The 13,519-nt window shown below is 44.9% G+C and overlaps 1 protein-coding gene across 1 annotated transcript; it reads right to left on the reverse strand.

The window, feature by feature from the left end:
• Positions 1-9,815: 9,815 nt before the first annotated feature.
• Positions 9,816-12,523, reverse strand: LOC126962324 (ubiquilin-4-like). Its single transcript, XM_050803175.1, has one exon. It carries the CDS (start codon positions 11,803-11,805, stop codon positions 10,672-10,674), a length of 1,134 nt encoding a protein of 377 aa, XP_050659132.1. The 5' UTR covers positions 11,806-12,523; the 3' UTR covers positions 9,816-10,671.
• Between the last annotated feature and the right edge of the window lie 996 nt (positions 12,524-13,519).

Genomic DNA, 13,519 nt, shown 5'->3' on the forward strand with positions numbered 1-13,519 from the left:
ATCCAGGTTGAGGTGGTTTCAGATGGTGATGAGAAATTTTTTGGGAACTGAAGTAAAGGTGACTCTTGCTATGAAAGAGATTGGCAGCATTTTGCCCCTGCCCTAGAGATCTGTGGAACTTTGAACTAGGGGGGGTTGATTTAGTGTATCTTGCAGAAGAAAATTCTAAGCAGCAAAACATTCAAGAGGTAACTTGGGTACTGTTAAAACCATTCAGTTTTAAAAGGGAAACAGCATAAAAGGTCAAAAAGTTTGTAGCCTGACAATGAGATAAAAAAGAAAAAAGCATTTTCTGAGGAGAAATTCAAGCCAGCTGCAGAAATTTGCATAATGAACGAGGAGCCAAATGTTGATCACCAAGAAAATGGGGAAAATGTCTCCAGTTCATGTCAGAGAACTTTGTTGCAGTCCCTTCCATAACAGGCCTGGAGGCCTAGGAGGAAAAATCATTTCATGGGTCAGGCCCAGGGCCCCCCTGCTGTATGCAGCCTAGGAACTTGTTTACCTCAGTTCCAGCCACTCTAGCCACAGCTAAAAGAGGCTAGGGTACAGCTCAGGCCATGGATTCAGAGAATGCTAGCCTCAAGCCTTGGAAGCTTCCATGTGGTGTTGAGCCTGCAGGTACACAGAAGTCAAGAATTGAGGGTTGAGAATCCATCCTAGACTTCAGAGTTTGTATGGAAATGCCTGGATGTCCAGGCAGAAGTTTGCTGCAGGAGCGGGGCCCTCATGGAGAAGGACCTCTGCTAGACAGTGTGGAAGGAAAATATGGGACCAGAGCCTCGACACAGAGTCTCCACTGAGACACTGCCTAGTGGATCTGTGGGAAGAAGGCCACCATCCTCCAGGCCCCAGAATCATAAATCCCCTGACAGATTGCACTCTGTGCCTGGAAAAGCCACAGACACTTAATGCCAGCCTATGAAAGAAGCTGGGAGGGAGGCTGTACCCTGCAAAGCCACAGGGGCAGAGCTGTCCAAGTCTATGGGAATCCACTTCTTGCATCAGTGTGACCTGGATGTGAGACATGGAGTCAAAGGAGATCATTTTGGAGATTTAAGATTTGACTCCCCTGCCAGATTTATAGTTGCATGGGACCTTTAGCCCCTTCGTTTTAGCCAGTTTCTCCCATTTGGAATGGGTGTATTTATCCAATGCCTCTACCACCATTGTATCCAGGAAGTAACTAACTTGCTTTTGATTTTACAGGCTCATAGGCAGAAGGGACTTGCCTTGTCTCAGGTGAGACTTTGGAATGTGAACTTTTGAGTTAATGATGAAGGCATGATTGGTTTTGAAATATGAGGACATGAGATTTGGGAGGAGCCAAAGGCAAAATGATATGGTTTGGCTGTGTCCCCACCCAAATCTCATCTTGAATGCAGCTCTCAACTCCCATGTGCTGTGGGAGGGACTGGTGGAAGATATTTGAATCTTGGGGCAATCTCCTTCATACTGTTCTCATGGTAGTGAATAAATCTCATGAGATCTGATGGTTTTATACAGGGGAAACTCTTTCACTTGGCTCACATTCTTTCTTGTTTGCTGTCATGTAAGACATGCTTTTACCTTCTGCCATGACTGTGAGGCCTCCCCAGGCACATAGAACTGTGAGTCCATTAAACATCTTTTTTTTTTTTTTTGAGACAGAGTCTCGCTCTGTCACCCAGGCTTGAGTACAGTGGCGCGATCTGTGTTCACTGCAAGCTCCGCTCACTGCATGACATTCTCCTGCCTCCGCCTCCCGAGTAGCTGGGACTACAGGAGCCTACCACCGCACCTGGCTAATTTTATTTTTGTATTTTCAGTAGAGATGGGGTTTCACCATGTTAAAAAGGATGGTCTCGATCTCCTGACCTCATGATCCACCCTCCTCGGCCTCCCAAAGTGTTGGGACTACAGGCGTGAGCCACTGTGCTCGGCCCAACATCTTTTTCTTTATAAATTACCCAGTCTCGGGTATGTATTTAGCAGCAGTGTGAAAACAAATTAATACAGATCCCAAGGTGCAACTCTTGCAGTCTCTCTACCCACAGACTTAATACCATGTGGAAGCCACCAAAGCTTTTGGCTTGCACTCTCTGAAGCAATGGTCAAAGCTTTACCTTGGTCCCTTTTAGCCGCTGCTGGAGCTGGATCACCCGTGATCCAGGGTCCCATGTCCTGATGCTGCACAGAGCAGTGGGCCCTGGGCCTAGCCCATGAAACTGTTCTTCCCTCCTAGGGCTCTGGGCCTGTGATGGGAGGGGCTGCCACAAAGGTCTCTGAAATGCCTTCAAGGCATTTTTCCCATTATCTTGGCTATCAACATTTAACTCCTCTTTATTTATGCTAATTTCTGCAGCTGTCTTGAATTCCTCCCCACAAAATGGGGTTTCTTTTCTCTCATAAGGCCAGGCTTCATATTTTTCAAACTTGTATGCTCTGCTTCCCTTTTAAAAATAAGTTCCAGTTTTATATAATTTTTTGCTCACAAATATGAGGATGGCATACTATAAGCAGCCAGGACACATCTTCATTGTATTGCTACTTAGAAATTTCTTCCTTCAGTTACTCTAAATCATCACTCGCAAGGTCAAAGTTCCACAGATCTTTAGCACAGGAGCAGAATGCCTCCAACCTCTTTGCTAATGCATAAGTGGCCTTTGCTCCATTTCCCAGTAAGTTCCTCATCTTCATCTGTGACCACCTCAGCCTGCACTTCATTGTGCATATCACTATCAGCACTTTAATTACAACAAATTAACAAGTCTCTAAGAAGTTCCAGACTTTCCCTCTTCTTCCTTTCTTCTTCTAAGCTCTCCAAACTGTTCCAGCCTCTGCCTATTAACCAGTTCCAAATCTGCTTCTACATTTTCAAGTATATTTATAGCAATGTTCCACTATCTGTACCAATTTAGTTTATTCTCACATTGTTATAAAGACATCTGACATTGGGTCATTCAAAAGGAAAAGATGCTTCATTGACTCCTAGTTCTGCAGAGTGTACAGGAAGCATGGTTAGGGTAGCCTCAGGAAACTTACAATCATGGTGGAAAGCAAAGGGCTTACACAGAAGAGCAGGAGGAATAGAGAACGGGGAGTGGGGGGACATGGCACATACTTTTAAACCACCAGATCTCATGAGAACTCACTCACTCTCATGAGAACATCAAGGGAGGAATTCAACCCCATAATCTAATCACCTTCCACCAGACCCTTCCTCCAACATTGGGGATTACAATTTGACAGGAGATTTGGGTCAGGACAAAAATCCAAACCATACACACTCCATCTGCATTTGCAGGTTACTAGAGGGGGTAATAGGGAAAAGAGGCAACACCACATCCATGAACTGAGAACTGACAAACTTAACAACAGTGATCTATTGTCTTGGTTAGAATCACAAGATGTTTTCTGTGGATAAAAACAAGGATTTGATGTTTGAGAAACAAAAGAGAAGCATTAAACAAAAGTGGTATTTAGCACCAAGGCTTGAGACTCACGCAGCTTCTCTGTAATGATAATACTACAGTAGACCAGTGCCTACAAGTCAGAGATCAAGGTGAAGCAGTGCTGGTTCCTTCTGAAGACCGTGAGTAAAGGATCTGTTTCAGGCCTCTTCCTTGGATTGTAGAGGGCTCTCTTCTTACCAGGTCTCTTCACTTTGTCTTTTTCTGTGTGTGTCTCTCTGAGTGTCTGAATTCTCCTTTTTTTAATTATACCAGTCATATTGGATTGTGGTTCATTTTAATTACTTCACCTTGACTTGCTCTGTAAAGATACTGTCTCCAAAGAAGGTCACATTCTTAGGTACTTAAAGTTAGCACATCAGCATATGAATTTGAGAGGGGACACAATTCAAACCATAAAACATGTACAGGAGCATTCATCCCATAACTCTTGTGAGTGTTGTCAGTTAATACTCCACAGGAGCCTCCTACCTCTGAGAACTGCTTTCAAACAGAAGCTGTTTTGCCTGCATGTTTCTCCTCTATCACTGAGAATTAAGTAAGCCACAGATAAATATTGGCTGACTTGCGGGTATAAAAGTCCTGCCTGCTTCCTCCAGATTGGACCAATAGTGTTGCATAATTAAGGCTCCAGAGTGTCTCATGGATTCTGGCTGTGATTTTGTGTAATCATTAAGGATTTTGTAAATTTAGTTCATCATACCAGATTGCAAGCTCCTTCGATCTTGTATATACACTTTTATAATAATTATTAGTAGCATTTTTAATTAATGATTAGCTTTGTCCATAATTAGAGCTTGTAACACAGCACAAGTGCATCCTTGATAAATACATAATTGGAAAAAGATCTTGCTAAGCTGGGGCTTAGCATCACTTATACAAAACACATTGTGTACCCATATAGAAAGAGTAACAGATAAATGACATTGCTGACTTTTATGCGATGTAAATGATCTTCTAGGCACTAAATGATATACCACACACACACATATACATACGCATGTGTGTCTGATGTTTACATATAAGGTTTAAATATATATTTAAATATATAATTAGCTTTCAATATATATTTAAATAAAAGAATAGTAGTCTTCAATATGAATTTTAATCTTCATTATCTCAGGTTTTGAAAATGAATGACATATTTGTTTATTAAATAAAGTAATAAACATTTAAATTTCTGAAAAATAAGAATTATGAAATACATTTAAAAGGCACAATAACCACAATCAGTGTAATGAAATGCTACCAAAAATAATTCCATAATGAGAATATTTTAGTGAACTAATTCTGAAAATGTGTCATTATCATATTTATTGTTAGATTGAAAATAATGTTCCCAGAGAGACGAAAGAAAGCCTATCTTTTTAAGTAATGTAAATTTTTCTTTATATATTTGCCTAAATTATTGCTTCTAGAATTTGTTCTTGGCAATGTGTTTTTACATTTGGGTTGGACTTTTAAAAGCAGATTATCAGAGGATTTCTGATTCTGGCCAAGATGGAGTGGTGATTTTTATTTAGCCCAACTAAAAACTCTGGACATAACTCAATAAACAAGCTGAGGAAGAGTATTAAAGGTGGACTGCCTCAAGTACTCAGGACTTCAACAACATGGTAATGCATGTCCTTGGTTTTCTTATTTCCTCCCATACATCTTGGGCAGGACACTTCATAAGCCTTTAATTTGTAATGGCCAACAGGCATGGAAAAAAAAAATATCCAAGAGAGGCCTCTCTCCTTTAGCCAAAGGAACAGAAAATGGGTGACCTAAGGAGGAAAAAAATTCCAATACACAACCTACTCCAGGCAAACACCACAGAAATCCCACTCGCATACCACTTGCACAGTTTCACTCAGGCCAAGTGGGAGTTGACCTTCTACCCTACCACTTAGAGAAGCATCCTGTAGAAGCAGGTACTGATGCTCCAAATCCTCTGCCTAGTGATGTCTGCAGGACTGAATAGAGAGCTGACCATCAATTCTTTATTTATCTAGGGAAGGAATGCTCCAAATCTCATGCTCAAGTAGTGTCAGTGGGGCAGAGTAGGGAGTGGATCCTCATCCTTCATCTGGTGGCAGCAGAACATACTCTAATTCTCCTGCCAGGGTAGAATCAGTAGATTCCAGCAGCAAGCTGAGTCTCCACTCCCACCCCCATTTAACAAGGGACTCGGAAATGAAGTTGGTTAGCACTTCGTTTATTCCCATTCTTCCCCTAATGTCAGTGAGGCCCAGTGTGGAGCTGAGCGGCAGGCCTCAACTTACAGCAATAAAGTGATGTGATTCAGATATTTGTTTTCCCTCTTCATGGTGTCAGAAGGGCACAGTAGAGAACCGATATTGGTACACCACTTTTACCAGGAAGGTGGAAGCTGAATTTCTAGCTGACCTATTTGCGAAGAGGCAACACTCCACTTTTTCCAGTTGGAACAGGTTGAGGAGGGGATCCAACAGAAAGCCAAACATACGTGCCCCCTGCCCTCATGCTACACATCAACAGGGGGAATACAAGATTCAGAATATTATAATATTCAAAATGTATAGGATTCAATTTTAAAGAGGACTTATCATACTACGGACCAGGAAAATCGCAACTTGAATAAGAAAAGATCATATATAGCTATGCCAACGTTAAAATAAATCAGATGCTGAAATTGTCTGATAAAGAAAAGCAGCTATTATAAAAATGTTTCAACATACATTTACCAATTCTCTTGAAACAAATGAATAAGTAGAACATTTCAACTAAGAAATAAAAGTTATGAAAAAGAACCAAATCGATAATTTAGAACTAAAAATTGCAGTATTTTTTCAAAATGGCTGACTAAGGACATTGGATGCCAGATTTCCTCAGAAAAATGATGAAAATTACAGGTTAATGGACAAGTTCTGAATGGAAAACTTAATGAAGAAAACCAGGACCTCTCATAGTGCCCATGGAGAGAAGCTAGTGTTCAGAAGAGAAAAGCAGCAAGACGCTGGCACAGATCAACCCCAGAGAAACTTGAAGTTCTATGGAAAGGATAGGTGGGAGTGCTTCTCTCTTTCCCTCACCCTTGTGACCAAACTGTTGGTGAGCCCTTCTGTCCTCTTGACCTAGGGCGATGCTATCAGTGGAGATTTAAGGTTTCCTGAGGAAAGAACCCGGTTTCCATGCCTGCACTCCCTTCACACCTGAACTGAAGCATTGGGCACCATACTTGTTGTTCACCTGTTGCGGGTCACTGCCCTGCCTGGAGATTCTCTGCTCTTGAGTTACTGCACCACCAGATTCTTAGCAAATGTACCTCATAGCCTGGTCTGATTTTGGCAAGTGCAGCAGAACGGTGGGTCCCTGGAGAGCTGTGGGACCCCCTGGAGATCTAACCCTTGGCATGGACCACCCCTAAAAAAAGGAGGAGCACATTCCACCAAAACCTCCCTTGGGACAAAGGACACATTGGTGTGGCATAAATTGATGAAAATGGCAGCACTGATGCCTGGGAATAGACATGGGGAATGTGTCATCTCCCATCCCCATACCCCATCAACTGGTGTGGACACATTAGTGGTTCTTCCCACTGGAAAGCCTGCACATGTGTACTTAGAGAAAGCATTTTTAGCACTTTTCACAGTGGCATGACTCTTGCTGAAATTTAGCCCTTGCACAGAGTCATGACTCTTGCTGAAAGTTAGCCCTTGCTGCTTGGGCATATATGAAGGACTGGACCCAAGTCCCCTTTCCTACACAGAGTGACAGTATCTCACCAATGGAGATAAGAAATGTCACAGAGTTGTCTGTACTGGAATCAGGGAAGAGATTCTGCCCCAAGCCCACTTTGATGGAGCGTATTTGTGGCCTGCAGCTGCACTGTGGCTGGCAACCAACGGATCAATTCTTTACAAACTGAAGGTCATGTGCCCAGAGACACAGGTGTGATAGGGAAATGAACCAGGTTTCTGCTGGCTCAGGATGAAGAACTGGTGCACCCACCCCGCCTCTTCCCTTGAGACCTCAGCACATCACACATGATCTCTTTCCCAAACCCCCCTTTCAGGGCAGGTGCTTCCACCCGTTATCAACCCATCTGGGTGTGAGCAAGCTATTACTCTTAAGCTCCACTTATGAACTACAGTCTAAAACACATTACCAAATAATAAACCTCCTTCCAGAAAGGCTTGGTGCTTGCCCACAAGACAAGCTTGCTGACTTCCACATCCTCAGACCACAGAAAATAGTGTGTCCACTCATATGTCCAATGCATAGCTATAACAGCAACATCCAAGAAAGTCACTGCATGAAAGTTATCCACAACTAAGGAGCCCAAACATAGCAGTGCCCCACTGAATGGGTCCAGAAACAAAGCCAAGTGATTATATATAACGTACACCATACTCATACCACCAAGGGAAACAAGAATTTTAAAAATATCCCATCCAAATGATAGCAAATTCAAAAATAAGAAGCAACAGCTTCTTAAAATGGGAAGAGATAAACACAAAACCACTGACACTACAAAAAGCCAGAGTGTCTTGATACCACCAAAGGATCACACTAACTCCCTGGAAATGGATCCTAATGAAACTGAAAAGCCTGAAAAAACAGATAGATAATTCAAAATATGGATCTGAGGAAACTCAATCAGTTCCAAAGGAAAGTTGAAATTTAACAGAAACCAGTAAACAGATTCAGTATATGACAGACAAGATAGCTATATCAAGAAAAAAAAATAGAACTTTTGGAATTGAAAATTTCACTAAAGGACTGTTAAAATATAGTAGGAAGCTTTAACAATAGACTAGATCAAGCAGAAAAAGAAATTTCAGAGCTTGAAGACAAATCTTCCAAATTAACCCAGTCATACAAAAAACATTTTTAAAACTAACAAATCCTTTGGAATTATAGAAATATGGAATCATGTAAAATGATCAAGCCTAGAAATTATTGGCATCTCTGAGGGAAAAGAAGAAAAAAGAAAAGAGGTGGAAAACACCTTTGAGAGAGTAATTCAGGAAATATTCCCTAATCTTGCTAGGGAGGTCAACATCCAGATACAAGAAATTCAAAGAACAAGATACTATATAAGATGACTGAATGAGTTCATTCTCACATTGCTATAAAGAGCTACTTGAGACTGGGGAATTTATAAAGAAAAGAGGTTTAATTGGCTCATGGTTCCGCAGGCTGTAGAGGAAGTATGGCTGGGGAGTCCTCAGGAAACTTCAATTATGCCAAAAGGTGAACGGAAAGAAAGCACATTTTCACATGACCAAACAGAAGAGAAGGCAAAAGGGGAAATGCTACATACTTATTTTTTATTATTATTATACTTTATGTTCTAGGGTATATGTGTACAACATGCAGGTTTGTTACATATGTATATACGTGCCATGTTGGTGTGCTGCACCCATTAACTCATCATTTACATTAGGTATATCTCCTAATGCTATCCCTCCCCCCTCCCCCAACCCCACAACAGGCCCCGGTATGTGATGTTCCCTTTCCTGTGTCAAGTGTTCTCATTGTTCAATTTCCACCTATAAGTGAGAACATGTGGTGTTTGGTTTTTTTGTTTTTTTTTTTTTTTTTTTTTCAACAAAGACCACGCCATTTATTTACAATGGCCAGTGTGGGAGCTGGGGGAGGTAGGGAGGGAAAGCCACACAGACATCTTCTCTGGACTGCTTGGGACCTTTCCCACTTGGAGCAAACTCTATTCCTCTTGCCGTCATATTCTCAGCCATGGGGTCGGTCCGCCAAGCAGCTGGGCCAAGTCGCAGAGGGAAGGGGTGATATGAGCCTCCTCTGTGCTCTGACAGAGCAATGTCCAATTCCAGATCAAAGGCATCATTGCCACCCTCTCCTCTCCTTCCTCAAAGAAAACTTTCTGGCCTGGAGGGAAATAGTTAAGAACTGAAAGGCCAGGGGCTCTGAAGGAAAAAAAAACCCTCTACTATTCCCATAAGGCAGTGAGGGGTGATAAGGGTGCTAGTCACAGCTCTGACAGCTTCCAAAAGGATACCCACATTACCTCTGGGTTACTCAGCATCCAGAGCCCCAAGGGACCTAGTTCTCCTGTATTCCTGCAATGGACTGACCCTTTTACCCACTTGTCTCTGGTAGTGGGAAAGCACTCTGAACCAGAAACCAACAAAGAATCCACTTCCCACACATGCGGATACACACGCACCCCCCCACTACTCACACAGACCCCAATCCCCTTCATGTCTTTGGAGGGGGGCTCAAATTACTAGTGCCTGGGGACAAAAGCAAGTCCTGGGTCCATGGAAATGTGTGTGTGTGCATATAAGCACGTGTGTTTGAGGAAATAAAGCCAATATGACCCCTCGTGGGGCATGGCGCTTAGCTTCATTGAGCTCCTTTCTTCAGTTCAAATTCCATTAGCATCTCTAAGTCTCTTCTGCCAGCTTGGGCCTGGATTCTTCTGCCTAAAAGAGCTATGAGTGCTTCTGCTCCCCAATTCCAACTTCCAAGCCTTTTACTCAGGCTGTCTCCCCTATTCCCTTCCTCTGAATAATCTCATTCCCTCCTCTTTCACACCAGTTTCCACTGGGCTGGTCCAGGGGTTGTTAATTCCTGTCCAGAGGGCTGTCTCATCTCCCTCTTCAGACAGAGAGAACAAGCGTCTTCCTCCTTACCCTGGAAGTCCCAACAGTGCCCACGAAAAAGTGCTGAATGAAGTGACCAGAATAGGGGCCGAGGAGGAAAATTACCGCGTGTTTCACCTGCTCCTCCTTCAGAGCAAGAAATTCTAGCATTGGTTGGGCTAGGGGTGGGGAGTAGGGAGAAAAAGAAGGAAGAGAGTTACCAAAAGTAAACATAAGACAAAACCCTAGTGGTATAGATGGAAGACTATGTTCCAGTAAACCAGACAGCTGGTTCCTCCTTCGACTCTGCACAGCCACTGAAAGTTTAAAGATTACAAAAGGTGGTGTGGGGCAAGGAGGTAGAGTCAATCAATGAAACTGTGAAAACTATTTAAGTAGCACTGCTCAAGGAGACCAGGAGAGAAGATTCTGTTAGAGATGTAGCAGTAAAACCATAATTCTCAGACAGTGCTAAGGGGTTGGAGCCCATGCCTCTAAAGTCACCCTGCTGTTTGGAGAGGATGAGGGAGAAGACGGAAGGGATGACAAGCTGCAGAGGGTAAGGGCTGACAGAAGAACCAAACGCTGACATCGAGGGAGGGGAGAGGCAGGAGGCATTGGCCGAGGGATTAGGAGAGCTGGGAGCCCAGCAGTCTCTCGATAGCTGCGTTGATGTCCCCTCCTGTGGCAATCAGGGCCTGCAGGTTGGCCTCACGATTGATGAAGCCCATGGAGTTGAACTGCTCCAGCGGCTGCTGAAATCTCACTTCTGGAGTCTGCACCTGTGAGTTTCCACTTCCAGCCAAAAGCTGGATCATCTGCTGCATGAGCTGCTGCTGGGCACTGGAAGCCCCTGTTGGAGAAGATGTGGCTGGCGTGGCTGGCGAGGAAGTGGAGGCCTCGGGCGTAGACCCACCATTGCTGCCGGCTGAGGGTACTGGGGTCCGGGACATCCCAAAGGAGCCAAGGCTGGGTACCAGCCCAGGGGCCTCGGTCTGCAAGGTCTGTAGTCCCTGCTGGATCTGCAGCAATGCCTGCATGGCTCGGGGATTGGTAAGGATGGAGAGTGACTCTGGGTTCTGCATCTGCTGCAGGAAGACTGGGAGCTGCAGGCGGAGCTGCTCCTGCAGTTGGGGATTCCCCGCGAAGAGCGGCACATTCACCATCATCTGAGCAGCAAAGTCGGGGTTCTGGGCAAGCGTCTGCATCATGCTGCGCATGTAGGGTGCTGAGATCACATTCTGCATCAGCTGGGGGTTCTCAGAGATCTGCTGGAGGAGGGCTTGCATTTCTGGGCTATTGAACATCCCTGACCCCAGGCTAGCCGCATTGATCCCAAAGGGGTTCGAGACTATCGGGTGCACCTGGCTGGTCCCCGATCCTCCGGTGCCCTCCCCACCGGACCCGGGAGCCTGGGAGGTGGGGGGCGAGGGGCTCCAGGGGTTAGGGAGGGGCTCTCGATTCTCAGTCCGCAGAGGCTGGGAGGATGAGCTGTCGGAGTTCCCGGCCAGGGAAGAGAAGGGATTGTTGCCAAACTCTTCCTGGGCAGCACTGAACATGGGCTCCTGGATGTCCGTGTACATGCGGCGGAGGGCATTATACCCTCCAGGGATGCTCTCAAGGTTGCTCAGGGCCCGATCCTGGTTCCGCATCATTTCTTGCATCATGGCTGGATTCCGAGCAAGCTCCATTGTCTGCCTCATGAGTTCAGGGTTGTTGAGCATGTGGCTGATCTCAGGGTTCCGCTCCATCAGCTGCTGCATCTAGGGGTTGGCCATGATCATGTGACGCATCAGGTCAGGGTTAGACATCATATCCTGGACCAGGGGTTTCTCCATGATCTGCGACAGCATCTCAGGATTGGACATCAGCTGCCTCTGCATCTGCTGCTGCAGCTCCATGAAGTTGGCAGAGCCCAGGCCCAGGCTGCCCAGCCCTAGGATGCCCCCAAAGCCAGAGAGTATGGACGCAGTAGCACTGGGGGGTCCCTCCCCAGCCCCTGGAGAGGGCCCCCCACCACTGCTCCTCCGGCTTCCACTGCCAGCATCTGAAGAGGCACTGCCAGAGGTGGAGGGCTGGGCAGGGGTGGCGGGTGAAGCAGGCGTGGTGGAGGGTGCTGAGGCAGGGTCAGGTGTGGAGGGGGAAGAAGCAGTGGCAGCAGCTGGATCTTGAGCCTTCTGAGGGGTCTTGATGACCAGATGGACAGTGAGCCCGTCCTTGATTCCGTTCTGGTTCAGTGTGTCCCCATCCTTGAGGATCTTGCCTGCGAAGATCAGGACCAGCTGATCTTGCTGAGCCTTAAACCTCCGGGAGATTTCCTCTTTGAACTCCTTGACCGAGGCTCGATCGCAGATCACAATTTCCTCCTTGTCCTTAGGGGTCTTGACGGTGACCCGAATAGGGGGCCTCGTCTCGGCCCCGCTCGGCTCCGCCATGCCGCCGCCGCCACCCGGCCGCCCGCCAGCCCACCCGGCTCCTCCTCCTCCCCACCCCGGTTTTTTGTTCTTGTGATAGTCTGCTGAGAATGATGGTTTCCAGCTGCATCCATGTCCCTACAAAGGACATGAACTCATCCTTTTTTATGGCTGCATAATATTCCATGGTGTATATGTGCCACATTTTCTTAAGCCAGTCTGTCATTGATGGACATTTGGGTTGGTTCCAAGTCTTTGCTATTGTGAATAGTGCTGCAATAAACATACATGTGCATGTGTCTTCAGAGCTGCATGATTTATAATCCTTTGGTATATACCCAGTAATGGGATGTCTTAGTCAAATGGTATTTCTTGTTCTAGATCCTTGAGGAATCACCACACTGTCTTCCACAATGGTTGAACTAGTATACACTCCCACCAACAGTGTAAAAGTGTTCCTATTTCACCAGATCCTCTCCAGCACCTGTTGTTTCCTGACTTTTTAATGATCACCATTCTAACTGGCTTGAGATGGTATCTCATTGTGGTTTTGATTTGCATTTCTCAGATGGCTAGTGATGATGAGCATTTTTTCATGTGTCTGTTGGCTGCATAAATGTCTTCTTTTGAGAAGTGTCTGTGTGTCTTTTCATATCCTTTGTCCACTTTTTGATGAGTTTTTTTCTTGTAAATTTGTTTGAGTTCTTTGTAGGTTCTGGATATTAGCCCTTTGTTGGATGAGTACATTGCAAAAATTTTCTCCCATTCTGTAGGTTGCCTGTTCACTCTGATGGTAGTTTCTTTTGCTGTGCAGAAGCTTTTTAGTTTAATTAGATCCCATTTGTCAATTTTGGCTTTTGTCATTGCTTTTGATATTTTAGACATGAAGTCCTTGCCCAAGCCTATGTCCTGAATGGTATTGCCTAAGTTTTCCTCTAGGGTTTTTATGGTTCTAGGCCTAACATTTAAGTCTCTAATCTATTTTGAATTAATTTTTGTATAAGGTGTAAGGAAGGGATCCAGTTTCAGCTTTTTACTTATGGCTAGCCAGTTTTCCAACACC

The sequence above is a fragment of the Macaca thibetana genome, chromosome 9 (assembly GCF_024542745.1).
Source record: "Macaca thibetana thibetana isolate TM-01 chromosome 9, ASM2454274v1, whole genome shotgun sequence".
In the NCBI taxonomy this organism is placed as follows: domain Eukaryota; kingdom Metazoa; phylum Chordata; class Mammalia; order Primates; family Cercopithecidae; genus Macaca; species Macaca thibetana.

Excerpts from the sequence above, each read along its gene's own strand:
- LOC126962324 (XM_050803175.1), bottom strand. The coding sequence starts at position 11,805 with ATGCAGCAGCTGATGGAGCGGAACCCTGAGATCAGCCACATGCTCAAC.